We start from the raw sequence: 20,827 nt of genomic DNA, 5'->3' as shown, positions 1-20,827 counted from the left end.
GCTGGGATGTATAATACTAATGAGCCTTCGAACTATGGTGGGAATCTACCCACATCTGTTATCCAACTGTTTGGACAAACTTTAGATCTGGTAGAATGTATTTTAAAAAGGAAAAGCCCGGTAGTCTGGAATATATATTTGTCGTGAGCGCTCGTGTCTTATTTATAAAATTTTGGTCGCTTACACTTAACACCTATTAAAAGGCAAAACATTCAAGAATTATTACATTTATTAGGATCAATATCTTTTAAGAAGCTCATGTTGAATTATGATATTTCAGACTTTTTAAATCTTTAAATCTATATGCTTCACTTTTAGACATGCTTCACTAGTGCTTAAATAGTAGGACACGAGCTATTCTCATTTAAATTCCAACAACTTGTTAATCGTCTCAATATCTTTAAACTCTTCAATGTTAATGGTTCCAAAAATAATATTTGGTCAGTCACCTTTATTTAACTTTATCAATAATTCTAATAGATTTTAAAAGACCACTCAGGGTAACAAACTTTAAAAAAATTAGAGCTGTATTAAAACTCCATAATAGCTTTTCAGAAGCTTCTGGAAAAGTGGAATTTTCAGTTTGATATAAATATCTTATCCTTCTGAAAATTTTAAAATATCCAGTGTAGACATATCCAAACACTGTAAATTATCACCTGGCCGTATGCATTTGTTTCACGTTTCTGTAGATGTAAAGAAAGTAACCATTACACACACGTATGACTAGATTGACCTACATATATACATCCAAATTTTTGCATCCACTTTTTTTTAAATGTTTTATCGCAGGTTAATATACTGACTATAACCTATTGAACAAAATAAAAATTACTCGTTTCCTGTACGATAATGGCGAAAATTCTATTAATAAAATGAAAAAAACCTATCGGCGGTGAACCGCAAAAACAAAAGCCTGCGTGGGCTTTTAGAACTTAATATAATCAATCGTTTAAACGTAGTCGAAGTGGGTGGGGCACCATATGTTAACGAAACTGAATATGGAATTGATTACGATAAGGAAGCAAATTTTCAGTGTAAACGCATGAGGTAAACTCGGGAATAGACTATAGTTAAAAACAAAAATTATTAAAATTTATTATATGTTTTTACAACAAAAAAATAGCTTATTAAATCTTGTAAGCAATGATAACATTGTGATGAGAATGGAGTTAAACTTATATAGAAAGAAAGTGAAAAAGAGAAAACCTATCTTGGCTAAACAATCAGATGTCCAAGATATGTGATTCTGAAAATCATTATCTAAAGACATATTGTGGACAAAAGTTCTGTTAGATGGCGAAGAATAATATTGATTAGAAACTTAAAAAAATTATTTAGGATTTCTGGTGTTCTAATATTAGTCACCCAACATATTTATATTTAAAAATTCAAATTAAGATATATGCTAACATTCATAAATACTGGATTAACGTTCTAAACAGATATTCACAAAATAGCCAGCTAGAAGCTAAAATTTTCCATAACTATTACTTGAAATATATAGGCCACTAATTTACAGCTTCAAAGTTCAAATAACAATAAAATTTAACCGACAACTATATTTGCAAATTTTATTCACTTTGTTTTGTATTTGACACGTTTTGCCTATCTGACAAAACTTGTTTATTTACTACTATACTTCTTTAGCTAAAAATATAAGTAAACTAATGTTGCAAGTTTAATGCAGTAACAAAAATTAATTTGTAGTTTTAGTTATAATTGCAAGAATTCTAATATAATTTTAGAATATAAAAATAATATAGAAATATAATTTAATTTTTTTACCGTTTAGTACTTATAAGATGCCGAATAATTTGTTAATGTTACTTATTTCATTCTTCTTTTGCCGATGGCGAATAACTTAATTAAATATTTAAATTCAAAAATTATATAATTTAATAAATGTGAGATCTGCCATATTGAAAGTTCTATAAAATACCTAGCCCTTAAAAAATAATGTGATATGTAAAAAAATTATTATGTGATATGTAAAACATTTATCTTTATACTTATCTTTTTCATATATTAAGATGAACATTTTTTGAGAAATATCTATCATTAAACAATTAAAAACCTATCACAGTTTTCTTTTAGTGATTTTAGCAAGTATTCTATTTTTAAATACTTTTTTACGCTTTCGGTAGAAGTGTACAGATTCAAAAAAACTAGTTTGTAATAAAAACAGCTAAGTTAATAGTGGCATAGTGACAAACAGCTGACATGCAAGATAGAAGCAGAAAAACAGAAAATTTAAAATTTTTTTCATATTCAACATGCTTCGACCTACTTAATACGCTTTTATTAAAATTTTTATTTTAAGATTTAAGAACTTTTTTGTTTTTCGTTTAAACATATTACTACAATTTAACTACATCTAGTTATTTCTAGTTTTTAAACTGAGAGCAAAAAATTAAAAATAAAACAAATTTAGATCTATCCGGAAAATTGTTAATACTATCCTGGTATTTCCAGTTAAAAAAAGATGTTTTTTTAATCTTGATTTATCTAAATCCGATGTCCTTGCCCCATTTTAAAAATAATGTGTTTCTCGCGATACCAAATTACTCCTCTAGTTTGTGAAAAATTGTTCAAACATGGTTGACTTATTGAAAAGATAAGGTTAATAAAAAAATCATAAATTAACCCAGTCACATTGATTTTACGTAAAAGGGAATAACTGCGTATAACTAAACGTTAAATTAAATTGGAGGATAACATTTTTTTAATTGGCGTTACTTAAACAGGAAATGAATATGGTTTAGTTCTTATATACCAACTATTGAAGGTTATGTATAAAATCGTTTGAAAATCATTAATTCCGGTGTTTGTTCCTAAGAAAAGATTCTGTAATTTAAAATGCTCAAATGTTGTCAAGGGCAATCAACAAAACATTAAAAAGCATACATAAAAGGGCTTTACATGCAAAAGCCGTAGTCTTTTGTCATTTTAATTCCCTCTATATAAAGAGGATAAGAAAAAAATTAAACAAGAAGGGTATTATAAAGCGCCATTGTATAAACCTGTTTGCGATTCACCAAAAGAGCTCTGTGAAAAAGGGTTTTTACACCAGTGGCGTGTGAAGGTCAAAGAAAGCAAATTGTCATTTAAATGCTGATAAAAAAAATAATTAGCACTCTAAAAATTACTAAAAGGAACCAGAAATATTAACTAGGTAATGAATAAGTTATAACATGTAAATTGGTCAGTTGCCGCCAGGCTTTTGGTACTGACGTCATACTAAACTACATGTGGAATTATAAATTACCATTTGAAAATTGGCAAATTTGGTAGTATTTGCTATTAACACTCCGTTAAAATAAATTGAGAAAAAAGTAAAAATACATGCAATAACCCCACATTAGGCAATTTAAAACGTTACTAAGTAATCAGTAGATAAGCGTTTATTCTATATCACATATTATCACTAACTAAATAAAAATCCAAATTTGGAAAATGCAAATCTTCCTTTAAATTTTTAACCAAAATTGTTTATTTACCAAATGATTGATGTAATTAGCTATTGATAAAGTTAATGACTCATAACAAAAACTTTTAACGCCTAGTTCATTAAACAAGATAAGAAGATGTTAAATTGCAATTAAACATGTGGAAAAAGAAAAATGACCATTGATAATTTTTGATAGGACTGGTTTGATAATTAAATGATGGAATATTTTTGTGAGAACACGTAGGAAAAAAATGGTATAATATTATATTTTTTAGGATTAATTATCCAAATCAAATCTTTTTAGTAGTATCGATTTTAATTTCATGATATATTTCCGTCTATCTTTGAGCTAAGTATTTCTTAAATCTTTCTTGTATAAGGCGTTAACTAAAACGTATTGAATATTAACAAAAATTTCATTTAATAAAAATAAGCCAAAAAAAATTTTAGTGAATATTAAAATTGTGGAATTGAGAAGATGGAATTGAGAATTTAATTTTTACGTATTTTAGAGTAAAATCGAAAGTTCGTAATAAATAATTTAAATTTAGTTTGCATTTACTAGTAGGATATTAATAAATATAATCGACGTAAAAAAAACAATAAATTTAATTATAGAGAACTTTTAGACAAATTCTTAATTATTTTTTTTAATATTTTAAAATAGTAGGAACAAATTTTAAATATAACTTTATTTCTTTAGACTCTATACATGTGTTGTTTGGGCTTTAAGTATTTTACAAATTATAAAACTAAACTACGATAAACTCAGATATACAAATATTTTTTTTATTTCTTAGTTAAATAAATCAATGATATTTATAATAATATTTGTCTATTATAATTTTGGTTTTATACATGTAAAATGTAATAAACATTAATTTAACGTAACACGGATATTCTGTAATGCTTTTTAAAATGGACGAGTGAAATAATGACTTCTGCTAAAGATGTACAATTATAATCTAATAGCATTATACTCTATTTCAGAAGTGTGTAGAGCAATAAAACCTCATTAGGTATGCAAAAGTGGTACCTGGTGATCCACCAATATTTTATGCCACTACCTTAGTTGGGTATTAGTTTCAATGTAAAATTCTTTCTTTTCGTTGATTGCAGGTAGTGCCACCCGGTTTTGGGTCAATTTATGAGTTTTGCCCATTGTTACCCACTGATAAACATTGAAAACGGTTCGCCAAAGGCGTGCAACTGGGACTTGTTTTTTACCTTATAATTAATGTACTTAAATGCTATTTTATTTTAGAAAGTTACTTTTGTTTAAATGGAATAATATATTTTTTTCACAAATTTATTGAACATAATATGTAGAGTAAAACAGTTGAAAATGTCACTTTTGGATCTGGCACTTTTTGAACAGTGTATAACAATTTTAAATTATAATAGATTGTAGTCTTCTTCGTCATCTGACGAACTGTCATCACCTCTTGACATTATAATTAAAAGATCGACTGTCTGATCGATGAGGTTGTCAAGATCCCACATTTTGTCCTCTTGCTTAATTACATGCTGGACTGCTTTTCGCCAATTCTCTGGTGTCGCTTCCGTAATGGCTTGATCAAACAGTAGCTTAACATCTTTCATTTTAAAAGTTGTGTTTTGTCTTGCTACAAATCCTTTTACCTGCGCCCATATCAGTTCTATAGGATTTAGTTCGCAATGATATGGCGGTAAGCGCAGTACAGTTATATTATATTTTTCGGCTATATCTTCCACGGCGTATTTCATGAAACGAGTTTTGTGTAAGTTTGCTATTGCCAGCAGTTCTTTTTTTATCAAATTTGTTTCAAACGCCATACCTTTTGCAGTCAGCCAATCGATAATTTCTTGCTTTCTCCAACTTGAAGTTGGCGTCTTCTCTATTCGCCGTGAATGATAGCTTGCGTTATCCATAACCACCACCGAATTAGCCGGAAGAAATTTTATCATTTCACCAAAATAGTCCTCGAAAACGTCTGAGTTCATGTCTTCATGGTAATCTCCTGTGCGAGTCGACTCAAAGGTTAGCAGACCTTCTTTTAAAAATCCCTCTTCGCTTCCAATATGTGTGATTATAAGTCTTTTTCCTTTTCCCGAAGGTACTTTAATACCCGTAGACAGGCCTTCTATGAAAGCTTGGCAAGCACTGGTTATATTTTTGTCTTGCCACATTTTTTGGACTATATAACCTTCGTTAATCCACGTCTCATCAAGATAAAAAACTTTCTTTTGCTCCCTGCGGTACTGCTTGATACTTCTCAAGTATTGTCGTCTCCAACAAACAATTTTGTCGCTCTCCAGTAAAAGTGCTTTGCGGTTATGCTTTTCCCAGGCAAAATTCATATTTTTTAAAGTTTTCCATAAAAGTTTTCTAGAGTATTAGTTGAATATTACAATAAAAAAAATTAAATTATTTTGGTATCCTTGCAATTTTATTCAAACTAAATTTTGGTGCTAAATTAACCATAATAAATTTTTTTATAGAATAATATTTTAAATAGCTCGCTGATAAACAAAAAATGAAATATTATAAGGCACTACAAATGAAGAATTTTTATATTATTTTGTGATTGCTTGTATATTTGAAACAGACTTTTAATGATTAACCTCGAGTTTTACTACAAAAAGTTGAATTTTTTCTTACTTAAATAAAGATACTAAAATATACTTAAATAACTTATTTATTATCCTTCGTGGGGTACTCCAATAAAGGTTTAAGTAAAAAAAAAATTAGACTAAATTAACACTAAGCAAAAGCTAAAAAGTAATCTAGGACCAATAATGTTTCAACGTTCTAAATTCACTCATTAAAAAATTGCAAAACAGGCCAATTTATTTCTATTTAGGACTGATTTTTTTCATCGTAGTATATAAAAGATTTCTTATTGACCCGCTCCTGAACTCTCTAGGTTGGGTTCATTACATCAAACCGATCTTTAAACGTTCACGTGATCGAAGGCTGATCGTGAGATCGTTTGCGAATTATAAACGTTGCCGCCGCTATTTTATTACGGTTTGATGAGGTACCATGTGGTTTTCTTATTAAGAAGGTCGCATGAAAACCCAAATAATCTTAAAGTTATCATTATAAATTATTAGCTAAATCAATTATTATAATAATGCTAATTATCTTATTTTTTAATACAAATAACGAAACAGCATTATAGATAATTAAAACAGAATAAATATATTTTCTAGCTAAATTGCTTGGAACAAAAAAATGGACAAATGTGTCTGAAATAATGGACCTATAAATAAGCACTTGCAGCTGTTGTTTCAGGGTGAGTGCTGAAAATTAATAATTTTGTGGAATTTTAATTCTTTCTTTCAGAAATCGGGTTATAGTTACGATCAATTAATAACTTTCGTACAAAATAAAAACTATATTTTCTTTTTACTCTTTTATCTTATTTTTTATTTATATTGTTTTAAATTATCTTTTAGTTTGATTTTAATTGTGCTTATAAGTATCGGTGATATGCATAATAGGGAAGTTAAAAATTAGGCCTGACAACAAATATAGAAATAATTTAAACAGTATAGCCAGCTATAGCTAAAATAGAGTTTCTTTTAAATATTTTGTAACAATAGTTAAGGTCAGTATAATATATTAATAATATTATACCTAGTTCATCTAACATCTATTGTACATCTATTATAGATTGATGATTAACCTTACTGAGCCTCAATGGAGCTTTGATAAGAAAAATGTGAAAAATTGGGCAAATTTTTCAAACCTAACAGTGTTTTCAGAAAAGAAAATAAATTACTAATTCACTTCTGCTTGTAACTAATGAAATTAAGCAGCTGTCATAAAATCACGAAACTAAATTATTAAAAATGTTTCCTTATAATCAATATAAAATGATTTCAAAGGTTGTAGACCGTCTTTATTATTAATAAATATTTCAATAATTATAGGCTTTCTATATAAAGTGACTCGTTGTATCAGTGTTATTAAAGTAAGGGAGATATTTAAAAAATCTAATCATGAGAGGCAATAATTTAATATTTGTAAACAATTGCATTATTTCAAATATTAGTTTAAGTGCTGAATTTTAAAAATAAAAAAAAAATGAAAACTGCGCAACTCAATTAAACTCTGTGACGTAATTTATTATGTGGCACATGAACAAAAAAATGCTTACATTAATTAATAATAGTCAACTAATTATAAAAAATCATTGCTACTTTCGTACAATGTTTACGGTTTTTAGTACTTTTACTGAAAGGTTTATAACTCTTTGTTAATCTTAATTTGCACATTAGTACAATTTACAACACATTGTGCTTACACTTTCTTGTTTACATCTTTATAGGATGACTAAAGATGACACATTTGCAGAGATTTTAATCAAAATATATGTGAAAACGTCTAAGGTATAATCGACAGTTACAGTTTAACTATCAAAGAAAATATTACTAATTATACTCATATTTTTTCTCGGTATTCCTTAAGTCACAATTTAAAAGATAACAGACTTGTGTGGGTACCATTACAAGCACCATTAGCTTGGGTCAGTGGAAAAGTACTGGGAGAAATAAGCGCCTTTCAACACGATCACTTGGTAACGCAGTGGCGTACTAAAGCAACTCTAGTTTGCTTTTCAATGATCAATTTTAGTATGGTAAATAAATCTAATAGCTATAAATATATTTAGATGCGAAAATACATAAATATTTTATATATAATTATATTATTTTATGTGTATTGCCTAAGTAAAAGTATGTTTATATTAGGCGTTTAAGTAATTTATAAATATAATTAAAAAAAAAACACATTTTAAGAATAGTTAGAGAATGTTAAGAATGGCTTTTTGATAGCTTTTTGAGATTTTTAGAAAACACTGTACCAAAAAATACTAGTATTAAAGCTTATTAAAAAAATATTGAAAATGTTTTATACTATTTGAAATATATTTATTAAATTAATAATGATATCCTCATTGTATACTTTTAAGTTATGCTGCATAATGTTTAATTTGCTTATATTAGTATTCAAGAATATTAAATCAAAATTGAGTTTTTTTAGTTTCTAATTTAAACATACAACTAGTTTTTCGAATCATGCATATATTGGTCACAAATTATATGTGTTCTTTTCTTTTTCTTTTGAAATAATTTTTTTTTTTGATACTATAATTGAGTTTATGTTTCACAAATAGGATCTAAGTATAGCCAAAGAAGAAAAACTAAGGCACAAACTTAAATTTTCTAAATACTCTTATTGAAATGAATTTAAAATAAATTAAATAAAAAAAGTACTTATAATTTAACTAATTACAATAAATGTACCTTAAGCGTGTACTTAGTAATAAAAAAATGAGTCACAGTGCCAGAATACAATAAAATTAAAGCGATTACAGGATTATCGTCATCATATATAATTAAGTTATGCTATATAATGCAATATAAATGGATATTGGATTATACATTATAAAATATACCAAAAAAAGGTTGGTTTAAAATAAAATCATAAAAGAAAAATAATTACAATATGTATTAATCATATAGTTGCAGAGTAATTTATTTCGTAGAATTACTAAGCCCGGCGCCACTGCTTTTACCACTGGTCTGTAAAACCGTCTACTTCACCCAGTACTTTTCCACTGGCAAAGAGTGACGTCATAGCACGAACTTTTAACTGGCCGGGTGTGATATATTATCGTTTCATAGCATTTCTCAGTACGCTTATTAGTTACTGAATTTACCGAATTCACGTTTCTAACAACTTTTCGACGTACTCGATGAAAGTTTAATTTCTATCGGACATATAAGCGCCGGCATTTGAATTGATGAGAATATGTTGCATCATTTTTGCAATTTCGTTAAATATTCATTTTATTCAAAATCCGTTAATGATTAGATTTATGTAGAATAAAGGGACTAATATGTTCACCAATCAAGTTGTCAGTAAACAAACTACACCACTAAAATTGTAGCGTAAACATGATTTAATGTCAGCAAACTTTAATTGGACGCTTATAAATTATTCCCGCATAAATATTTGCGCAAAAAGTGGGTCAAAATAGTCCCATGTTGGGCGCCTATAATTTTGATAATAATTTAGGATGTAAGTGATGTAAAAAGTTGTTTAGAAGTCAAAATAATTTAATTAAAAAAACTTAATATTACATTAAAAAATATAAAAATGCTATATTTTATTAAAAACACACTAAAAATAGAAATTAAAAAATTGCATCGTCCTGTGTGCCGAAAATAGACGCAAGAAGAGCAGATGAATTTTTTAAACCGATGCCAAATATTTTTATTTAGAAAATAAAAAAAAAAAACAAATTAACGAACACATTTTTTCGCTTGGTTGGCAAATGTTCAGTTGATTTATATTATCCCCATTGCGAGGCCAATTAAAAAATAAATTACATACCTTGTAACCCCCATGTAGGGGAACGGCGGGTTTGCTCTTGTGAGACATACTTCCAAAAAAAGAACAAATAAAATAAATATAAATATAACACAAAATCACAGATAAAATAAAATAATGTATACGGTATACGGTACGTCCCCCTTTAACGGTAAGGCTGAGAATAAACGTGAAGTTAACTCGCGCGATCGCCGTATCGGTAAAAACGGACCATAGGAGGGGGACAGAACTGAATGCGCCAACGACATGAGGGTCTATTTATATTTGCGACTTCGAAAATATTTACAATATGCCATGAGGTCGTTAATTTTTGCGGATGAAAATCAATTTTCACGAGGTTCTTTTATCTCGTTATCTATTATTCGTTAAGTTTGAAGACTGTCAGCTACAATATTGCGTATATCACATGTAGTAATAAAAGGTGACTTAGATTAAATAAGTCTAAGTAACTTTAAAGATAAAAAATGGTTGTAAATTGGTTAAATGTAATTTTTAAATTTTGAATAATTTTTTTAATAATTTACAAACTTATGCTATACTTAGAGATAGTTAGTGAGTGATAAAACCAATTAGTAGAAAAATTACTTGTTTCTATTTCTAAATGTCAACATATATTTAAAAATATAATTTATTATATTTTTGTATATTAATTAATAAATATATATTAATAAATTATAATTTATTTTATTTATGCCCTGTATTCATTTCTTTGAAATCCTCTTCCATATCCTTTCTTACCCCCAGCAGATGGTCATCTGAATCTATCTGGTATCCACGCCAAACGCATTATGAAACAAGTACTCATAAAGCCCTTAAGTAACTCATTTAAAATCTTTACAAATCAAAATAAAAGACATAGTTCGGTTAAAACAAATATATTTTAAAGTAGTAAACCACGTCCAATTAGACAGATCCAATTAGAGTATGACTGGATCATATGGAATTCACTTTATGAGTGTCATATTGGTATGGCTTACAAACTTAACACGTCAAAAGCCTTGGAGTATTCTATATAAATTAAGTCAATTTGAAAATGTTCCTCAAATGTCTGCCAGATATCTTATTAATATAAAAGTAGATTGCTTACTGTTAATCTTTGAGAAATAAACCCATGCTGTCTATAAGTATCAAATCTTATAGTATCAAATATTTCCTTACAATGCTAATGGGATATGAATTGGAAATGAGAAATTCATTAATACTGTGCAAATGTTAGATCCGATGATGATACATAGCACATTGTATATAAAAGTGATCTAAATAATTTATTGGAGAGCGGTTTTGGTAAAATAAACATTTAAAGAGATCTTGATCTATTCTAAGAGTAAAAAAAGTTATCGGAAAGAAAAAATACAACTACTCATAAATCCGTTAAGTAACTCATCTAAAATCTTTACAAATCAGAATAAAAGACAAAGTTACTTCGGTTAAAATGAATATATTTTAAAGTAGTAAAACAGGTCCAGCTAGACAGATCCAATCAGAGTATGACTGGATCATATGGAATTCACATTATGAGTGTCATATTGATATGGCTTACAAACTTAACACGTCAAAAGCCTTGGAGTAGTCTGTATAAATTAAGTCAATTTGAAGATGTTCCTCAAATGTTTGCAAGATGTCTAATTGATATAAAAGTAGATTGCTTACCGTTGATCTTTGAGGAATATACCCATGCTGTCTAGTATCAAAAATTCCCTTACAATGCTAAATAAAGGATGGTATTAACAATTTCTCAAAAAGTTTAGGATAGAACACTTATTGATCAGTAATCTCCAATATTATTTCGATTACCACTCTTAAATATAGAGACTATCTAGATAGAAAGCCACATTTCGGAGAATTTATTTTCCATGATGGACTTGTTAAACAGTATGTGAAGAGGCTTACATAGTCGGTATACGCAGCATTTTAAAAAGAATGGACTTACATTATCTGGACCGGAGCTAAGTTTGTTTTTTGAAAGACTGAAGATATAACTGGATTAAGTTCAGATATCTTAGGAAATTTTGAGCCATCAATATTAGAAAAGTATCTAGCAGAGAGGTTCGAAACATACTACCACCCTCTGAGGCAGTAGAGGTACACAGATACATATTATTTGGCAAGTTGGTATTAGCAGGATCAGAGCTTAACTGATTCTCCAGACCGCCAGACCGGCAATATAGTTTCGACGACACTCACTGGTAAGCTCTTTACATCTTAAACGATAATTGCAAAAAACAAATATGATTCATAAGAGTTTCATAAACTGACATTGCGATTACTTTTTTGGCCTGATAAGTTGCTTTAGTTTTTTTGAGAACTAAGAGGCATAAGTTGAGGTAGTTTTGTAGGTTAAAGGAACATAAAGGGTACATGCTTGTTCAAATACTTAATAAAAACTTTCAGTTGCATTATCAATATTATCATTGAAGCTATAATGAAGCCAGGTACTATAAGGAAATGATTCCGGAAGGTGATCTTTTTAGGCAAGAATGGCAAAAAAAACATAATGATAAATGCCGATCATGGCATGGCAAATCAATGAAAATAACGCGTTTTAGTTTTCTTGTTAACACTCTTTTTTGATTTCTTCTTTTTCCGATTTTTATCCCACCTTTGTTACAAGCTATTGTCTTTTTGTTCTGGGTAGTATTTCGATGCCGGGGTTATGGTTAGAAGTATCTTATTTTAAAGGGTATGAGCTACAGGTTTCGTTAACTTTTTGGCCAGCTTGGAATTAGACCAAGCCCTTTTTTAATACCTTTAAATTCTACTTTTAGTACGTCGCTATCCTATATTCCCAGTAGTTAATTCTTTAATAATCAGAATACAGTTGGGTTCCGATAAAAAGCCGTAACTGTTATTTTTTTTTACTCAACATTACTGATCCCCAAAATATAATTCCAAACGATAGACGTGCTTCAGCCTGTGCAAAGTAAAATTATTTAAGATTACGAAGAGATCGAATTTTAAAATTAGCAAAAGTATATAACCTTGAAGATGATCGAGGCAATGAGGCGTTTACATTTTCAACTAGAGAATGACTTAATAATTTTATGTTTTTAAATTAGATTTATATAATATACATGAGTATATTGTGAAATATACAATAGTCATAATATTTCGTTTTTTAATTAAGAAATTAAGTTTTTGTTATTTAATTATTAAGGGATTTGTTTGGAATTGGATACCTTACTGATTTTTTTGCTTAAAATTTTATTGTATTTCTAAGGAATCATTTAAAAGGTTTTTTATATAAAATAAAAAGATAAAAATTTACTCTTAAAATAGTAAAGGCACAAAAAAACTATAGATGGTTTAAGTATTCATGAATTTTAAATCCATGCATTTTATTCCATTAGATATATATTAGTGGCGCTATTTATAGACAATAAACAAGAAATTATATGCATAAATCACCGCTTTGATTTTGCTATTTATTTATTATTCTCTCTTTAATAAAAATTTCTTAGGACTAGACATACGTTTATTTAATCAAATATATCATTAGTTTCACTTAACTGGATGTCATTTTCTCAGAATAATTTATTTTGCAGTTCCAGTATATTAGATAGCAACGCAACGGTAGGTAGCATCGCTTTTACTATTATTTTATCTTTCATTTTAGTAGTAGACGATGTTTTTACAAAAACAATCTTTCTCGTGCTACTATAGTACTTCAAAATTCAAATCTTAATATCACTCCTTGCGAATATCTTTATCTTTAGTTTTAAAACTTTGGTTGCAGACCATTTTTTGTATTTTCTGAATTTAATAAAAATTGGGATTGGAAAAGTGTCATTTTATAACTTCAATTTTGTCTGACTTATTTACCTCCTATTGGGCCAATCGTACTACAACTATACTAGTAAACATCTAAATTTCTATCTGTAACATATAGAGCAGGATACAAATATGACTGCACTTGGGCCTCAGTAAACATATTGTGCTGTTTCTGTTGAAAGTAGAGAAGTCAGTTCGTGATCCAGTCCAACATATTAATGAGCGCTATGATCTTTTCAAAGAGATGCATCAAGAATTTTACCCTACATAGTAGGCTCATACTTTCAAATGTTAAACTAAAATTATCATTTAATTGACAGTGAACATTAAGAATATCTGTTCAAAGCGTAGATTTTTAGATTAGAGATAATTTGTGAAATCAATTCAGGAAGCTAAAAAGTTAGACAAATTGTAGACGTGAGTACCAACTTGTAGTATATATTATATAGTTCATTATAATAGACAATACATATACAAGAGTAAAATGACATGATACAGTATAATTAATGATCTTTCAATATGATTTAAATTACCTTTTTCAAGTATTTTCAATGTCTTTTTTTTCTATTTTATAGTTGCATATCAGAGTTATATAATTATAACTCTTTTACGCAGATCATTCCTTGGACTACTTGGGTTAACAAAACCTTCACAATACTACAAAATGCTTGTGAAATGGCCGAAAAAAAGTTTGTAATTAATAATGTGTCTATCTGAAAACAAGATAAGATTATAATTTTTATATTCTGTTTCCTATTTTTGGTATTTTCTATCTAAAAATCTCTTTTATTTTTTCTTTTTTCATTAAGTTGAAAATAAATCTATATACTATGAAAGTTATGGAACTAGGAAATATGATATATGGAGTGTAGATTTTATTAATTGATTTATACAGAGTACTCGTGAAACTACTGGACATTATTAAGGTGGTGGTGGTGATAGGGACCACCTAAATGTTCAAAACTAGAGCACTTAAATTAAGTAAAGAGCCCGTATAGCTTAGTCAATAATAATTTTTTTTTTTAAATTTTGGTGTCTATATTTATAAATAAATTTTTAAGAAATCATTTGACCTGTCAGAAGAAGTTGAAGTAACCGAATGTAATGAAGTAACAAAAAATAATTTAAGACGATTTAATTTTTTTTTATAATTCTTTGTACTTATTTCAATATAATCGAAGTATTTTAATGAATTATATTTTAGGCTATATTCATTGTTATTGCTTTACCTAGTTTTAAAAACCGTCTTATTCTGAATTAAAAAATGACCATATTTTTAATTGCCAAATACGCAAATGCTATTTTTGTTTACAAATATTATGACGGTAATGAAAGATGGCGGTGCAGAAATGTGAAAGGTGTATTCCAGGTTGAATAATAAATAATACAAAATAACCACTATTTTGCCACCAAAGTTTTTAATTATTGAAAGGTAATTATACAGAAGAAAGACTGATAGTTTACCTTATTTTTCTCCAAATTTGTTCACTGGTGAGAACTAATTTACGGAGATGGTATTTTTTATACACAAAATTTCTTCGTCTGTACCAACGAAAATCCACATTTCATAGGGTCATTTAAAAAATGTGCACTCAATATTTGGTGATCTTATTAATTATGTAGTTTAGCAACACTTGAATAGTGCTATTTGTTAAGACTTTTTAAAAAATATTTTTTTTGATTTTATGCTAAAGCATGTATATGTTGACGAATTTCTCCTTTATGCTGTTATGCCAGTACTAGTACAAAGCCTAGACAATCAATTTCCAAATCGTTAAATGGAGATGGGCCGGTTTTTTAGCTGCCAAGATCCCCTTACTTACTAGACTATTATTTGTGGAATTATTTAAAAGAAAAGGTTAAAGTGTTTGAACAGAAAACAATCAGAATAATTGAACATAATATTACCTATTGTCCTAAATTTAATCTTAACACATTTGTTATAAATTCTATTTTAAATTTGCATTAACATGTTGAAAAGTGTATGAATATTGGTGGAATGGAGTTCAAAAATTTGCTTTGAGAATTTTTAAAGTTTTTTTACTTCTAGTGTATCCATATTGTTTATATTATTTGTAAGACAAATAATATTTATTTGATTGAATTTACTAGATAGTCAAGTATTTGTCGTTTGTCATTATGTAAATAATAAAAGCTCGATGAATAGTTATTTTATGTCAAAAATTTAAGAAATAATTAAATATGTCTTAAAAAGTATCATAATAAAAACTTTATTATTAAGGTTAAGCCTTTTAAAGTTACACTTAAAAATTATATACTACAATACACTTCAAAATTTAATTGTACTAGTGTGTCAAGCTAGCATTTCATAAAATAATAATAACTATTGATGAAGCTACAGGGGTTTTTTAGTTTTTACAAATTAATAAAATCATCCTGTGTATTTGCAGTAAAATCATATTAAGCAATTTAAGCTCTCAATTAAAAAAACACCTAAGTATCGGTTATCACCACCTTAAGTATACAGGGTGGCCATTTGAAAATGAAACAGAGCCTATTTTGGGTTCCTCAGAACATTTGCGAAAAAATCCGCGGACCCGTCAATTTTTGATTTAAGGGGGAAAAATTTTTTTGCTAGTTTCGCCCCCCTGAGGGCAAAGCCCTAGTAGGGGTGCCGAGGGCCCCCAAAATTTTAAATGGAACGGGGGGTCGAGTGATACCTTATTTTGAAGGTATTTTTATGTGGATTATAACCTTATGGTTTTAAATCGTTACTATTTGCCTAGTCGATACAGTGGCTAATAAAATTTACAAAAAAATGTTAAAAAGTATAATTTTACATAAAGGGCTTAAAGATAAAATTAATCAAGTAAAGGTTCAAAATGTTAGCCTTCGACTTCCATAGAATAATACAGGGGTGGGGCAATTCTTCTGGGGTGATTTGACGACATTCATCAATTATTCTTTGTCGCAAATGGTCTAGCGATGTTTGGCTAGCATAAATTTTAGTTTTTAAATGGCCCCATAAAAAAAATCTAACGGGCTTAAGTCCGGGGAACGAGGAGGCCATTCAATAGCTCCTCTTCTTCCAATCCATTGTCCTGGAAACGTTTGGTCCAAATATTGACGAGCCCTTGCAGCATAGTGGGGTGGCGCCCCATCTTGCTGAAATACTAGACGATTTTCCAAGTACTCGTTGTTATTTTCTAGTATCTCCACTAATGCTGGATGAATTGTATTTTCTAATAACTCCAGGTACATCTCTCCTGTTAAATTGCCAGGTAAAAAAAAGGGGCCTACGATATGTTTACCAAAAATGCCAGCCCAAATATTTAATTTTTCAGGATGTTGTGTATGCACCTCACGAAATATTCTGGGATTTGAATCAGCCCAATAGCGACAGTTGTGACGATTCACAGTACCGTTTAGGAAAAAGGAGCATTCGTCAGAAAAACATACATTAAATAGAAAGTGTGGATCATTGGCGGCTTGTTCAGATATTGTTTCACAAAATTGTACTCGCCTATCAAAATCGTCTTCGTTAAGTTCTTGTACGAGATGCATTTTGTACGGATAAAACTCGTTTTTTTTTAATATCTTCTGAATGCTGCTTCTCTTAATACCAGACACGGTTAATAACTTCCTTGTGCTCAGTGTAGGATCTTGCACAATATGGCCTAAAATAGCTACTTCTGAAGCTTCATTCACCACTGGATTATCCATTTCGCGCTTTTTATTAGCCACAGACCCAGTTTCCCTAAATTTTTGAACCAATTCCAAAATGTACTTGCGATGGACCTGTCGATTAGGGTGTTGTAGTGTGTTAAAGAGCTGGGCAGTTCTATTAGCATTTTCATTGCTCGCAAAGAAAAGAGAAATTACTTCAACGTTTCAATGGTTCCCCCTTGAATCAAAAATTGACGGGTCCGAGGATTTTTTCGCAAATGTTCTGAGGGACCCAAAATAGGCTCTGTTTCGTTTTGAAATGGCCACCCTGTATATACCGGGTCCTGAAATACCGTATATATGTTGTTTCATAAAAAATAAATGAGTAGTGGTCGTATTAATTGCAATAAAAACGTCCTTCTTAAAATATTTGTGCCCAAAAGAACTTCTTATAAAAGTCTCTTATATATTTATGTTTTTTTAATACCCAGATACGACTAACTTTGTATTTATTTGGTTGGTTTGTAAATTCCTTATACTTACTATATAAACATAAATTGTGAGTACCTTAAAATTGGCATACATAAATAATAGTTTAAAAAAACTAACAGAACACTCTTTTATTGTTTCGAACTAAAAAGTAGAAAATAATTTTTAATTACAAAGAGTTTTTATTACAGCAGCAGAAGGTCAGAAAATCGTGTCGGACAAGGTGGGATGCATTTTATTTCATTTTCCTAACTCTTTTCTCATAGTTGCCAATAGAATAATTGTCATATTTTATTAAATATATGAACGATATATTCGATATATTTATCGAGCACCCCACGCATTTTACTTTGATTTAAATAATTCTGTTGAATTATTCTACTATCTTAAATTTTATTATGATTTTTATTTCAGGTAATTAATTATGATTGATTTTTTACTCCTGTAATAAAAACTCTTTGAAATTAAAATATATTTTCTACTTCAAGTTCATCAGACTTTTAGAAACCAGTTAAAATTAAGCTGAAATATTCTATTTGTATTTTATACACTGAAAGTATTGCTGCTTTAGTAATAATCCCTTCTCGCCTTATTCAAAAAATTCCCTATGTATGTTGCCATTTCGGATTCTTGTATGTAATTTGTAAATATTTTTGAATAAAGTACTATACCATACCAAATAAAATCTATTATAATTAAAACGTTAATTTACTTTATTATTTTTAACGCATAGCCTATAATAATGTCCTCAATAATTAATAAATATAATACATATATTATAAAAATAGAGATAAAATTAAATTATTGCGTCACATAGTATGACTGATATGACTGTCTGCAGTAATACTCGCGCTACCATACCTTTATTAATTATTACGTCTATGGCATTTATTTTACATCAGTTGATAAGGCTAACATTTCCATTAATAGTAAAACCGGTTATTTCCAGTTACGGCTTACTTTTGACGCGTAGCTTTATAATATTGATGAATAAAGGCAGCGAGTTGTCGAATTCTTTCAGTTTAAGCGATGACAATAATATACAATTACGTGTTGGAAATTTTGATGCCATCGTTTCCAGAATTTTATTAAATTTGCTATAGATTATAAGGATTAATTTTCTAATATCTATTAAACAATTGGGTTTATTGTGATAAAAAATATATGTAACCAATCATAAAACAAAAAATAGAAATCTATATTTATTGAATGATTACTAAATGGTGATGCATGTTTTTGCATAATATTAATATAATTTTCATAATACAGTAGTAAAAAAAAACGATTTATTCATATGAATATATAATTTAAAATAATATCCCACAGTGTGACAACTATTTAGGGAATATTAAAAAAAAAATTCAGATTTTTAACACAAATTAAATTAAATTAAATAATTTTGTCTAATTAAATCAATTCAACTTATAACCGCCCTTCATAACTGTTTTATCCAAAATGTTAACTGTGCTAAGTTCCTTTGTTTTTTCGAGGTTGACCCAAAATATAAAAAAGATTTCAACCTGAAATAAGCTATTAAAAAAACAACTTAAACCTGTTACTAATATTTTTAATATACCTTATTATATAAGAAGGCACTCAAGTTTATATTATTTCAAATAAATTTAAATGTTTTTATCTAAAGATTCTGAATTAACAAAACTATTTTAAGAAATTACTTTTTACGTATCTTTTAAACTTTGTATGTAGTTATTAAAAAAATAATTATTTGCAAACAGAATGTTAAATTTATATGGAGCGCAGACTCTCAAATTAGTAAATGGTACTAAAATGTCTATAGGGTATTCTATTTTATTGCAAATAACAAGAATAGAAAAACATACCAATTTTGATTCGATAAATCGTTCGAAAGGTTAATAACTCGTTCAAATATCTGCAAAAAGCATATTTCTCGTTTTCTATTCTAACTATTGTCAGTTTTTAGACTAAAGCAAACTTTGGATAAATTAACTTATTTCGAACCATCATCTATCTAGTAAAGCTAAACACTTTCTAATTATTTATTTGAAATGTTTACATTTTAAAGGCCTAAAATAGTTTTTATTTTAATATATGAACATAAGAATATATATATTTTATAAAATTACGAGACAGTTTTACCAATAATAAAAATTATTTATTTTTACTCTCGACACGTGTTTCGCTAATAAGTTTGATGTTAGCATCTTCGTGGGCTGTAGCTCAGAGGAGTGCATTAAAAAAATCTCATTTTGACTCCAACAAAAAGCTCTTAAAGTATTTGCACCAAATTTTGTAACATCCTGTATAAAGAATATTAAGTGTATATATACCAGTTTCTTTCAACCTAGCACAGGCTTTCGATAGGATTTACCACAAAATATTAATTCAAAATTAGAATGTTATGTTTCAAAAAGACGGATTTTGGAATTGTTCTATGAGGTGGCTAGGGCAGTTTGGAATTTCTCAGGAAATGTTATTTGAATGACTTGCTTACGCAATAATTTAATAACTTATTAGAACTGAAATTGTTAGTATATTGAAGACATATCAATACTTCAGGTACGTATTCAGGGCCCAAAAATAAACATAAAATGTCCACACAAGTATGGGTTCGCAAGGCCTTCGTTTCCGAAATATAGAATGTTAAAGTTTTTATTTAATTTATCTATATTTAAATTGAATTTATGATAATGTAAATATTGTGGTAAGAATTAATATCTTTGGGACTTTCATTTATTAGGTAACCATATAAAAGATATTGAAGATGGTAACATTTTATCAAAATGGCGTAAAACCTTCATATATGAAAACTATATTGCTTTCATAAACCTATTTATAACTTTATAAATCTGTAGATGCAAATTTTCATTTTCATGATCTGCATATTTTTATTTATTCAGTTGTTAAAAAATATTTTTATTGTATAACGGACAAAACGAGCTTTCACTGACTAAGCATACATTTGCTTATTTGTTTGTTTATTATTATATTCAATATCAAATTTAAGTTACTTAAGTAAATAAATAAAACAAATTTATGAAATTATAAAAATTAAATAAATATACAGCATTACATAGTATTTTTAGGAATATACTTTAAGAAAAAAAAAATTTAAATTTTAAGAATGTCCT

At 28.3% G+C, this 20,827-nt stretch overlaps 1 protein-coding gene across 7 annotated transcripts in view; it reads right to left on the bottom strand.

Moving 5' to 3' along the window:
* The window catches only part of LOC126733421 (proton-coupled amino acid transporter-like protein pathetic), a 122,982-nt gene that overhangs the window by 19,523 nt on the left and 82,632 nt on the right, over nt 1-20,827 (bottom strand). For 2 of the 7 annotated variants that reach the window (XM_050437430.1, XM_050447590.1), the window contains exon 1: nt 9,837-10,057. The exons of the other annotated variants lie outside the window; for them this stretch is intronic. Coding sequence is in view for 1 of the 2 variants with exons in the window: in XM_050447590.1 (XP_050303547.1) it covers nt 9,837-9,884 (48 nt within the window). In the remaining variant the exon portion in view is untranslated. Of the gene's footprint in view, nt 1-9,836; nt 10,058-20,827 lie in introns of those variants that run through there. 7 annotated transcript variants of the gene reach the window in all.

This window comes from Anthonomus grandis, chromosome 1 (assembly GCF_022605725.1).
Source record: "Anthonomus grandis grandis chromosome 1, icAntGran1.3, whole genome shotgun sequence".
Classification (NCBI taxonomy): domain Eukaryota; kingdom Metazoa; phylum Arthropoda; class Insecta; order Coleoptera; family Curculionidae; genus Anthonomus; species Anthonomus grandis.
Note: the sequence above shows the minus strand (reverse complement) of the source record. Positions and strands in the feature narration are given on the sequence as shown.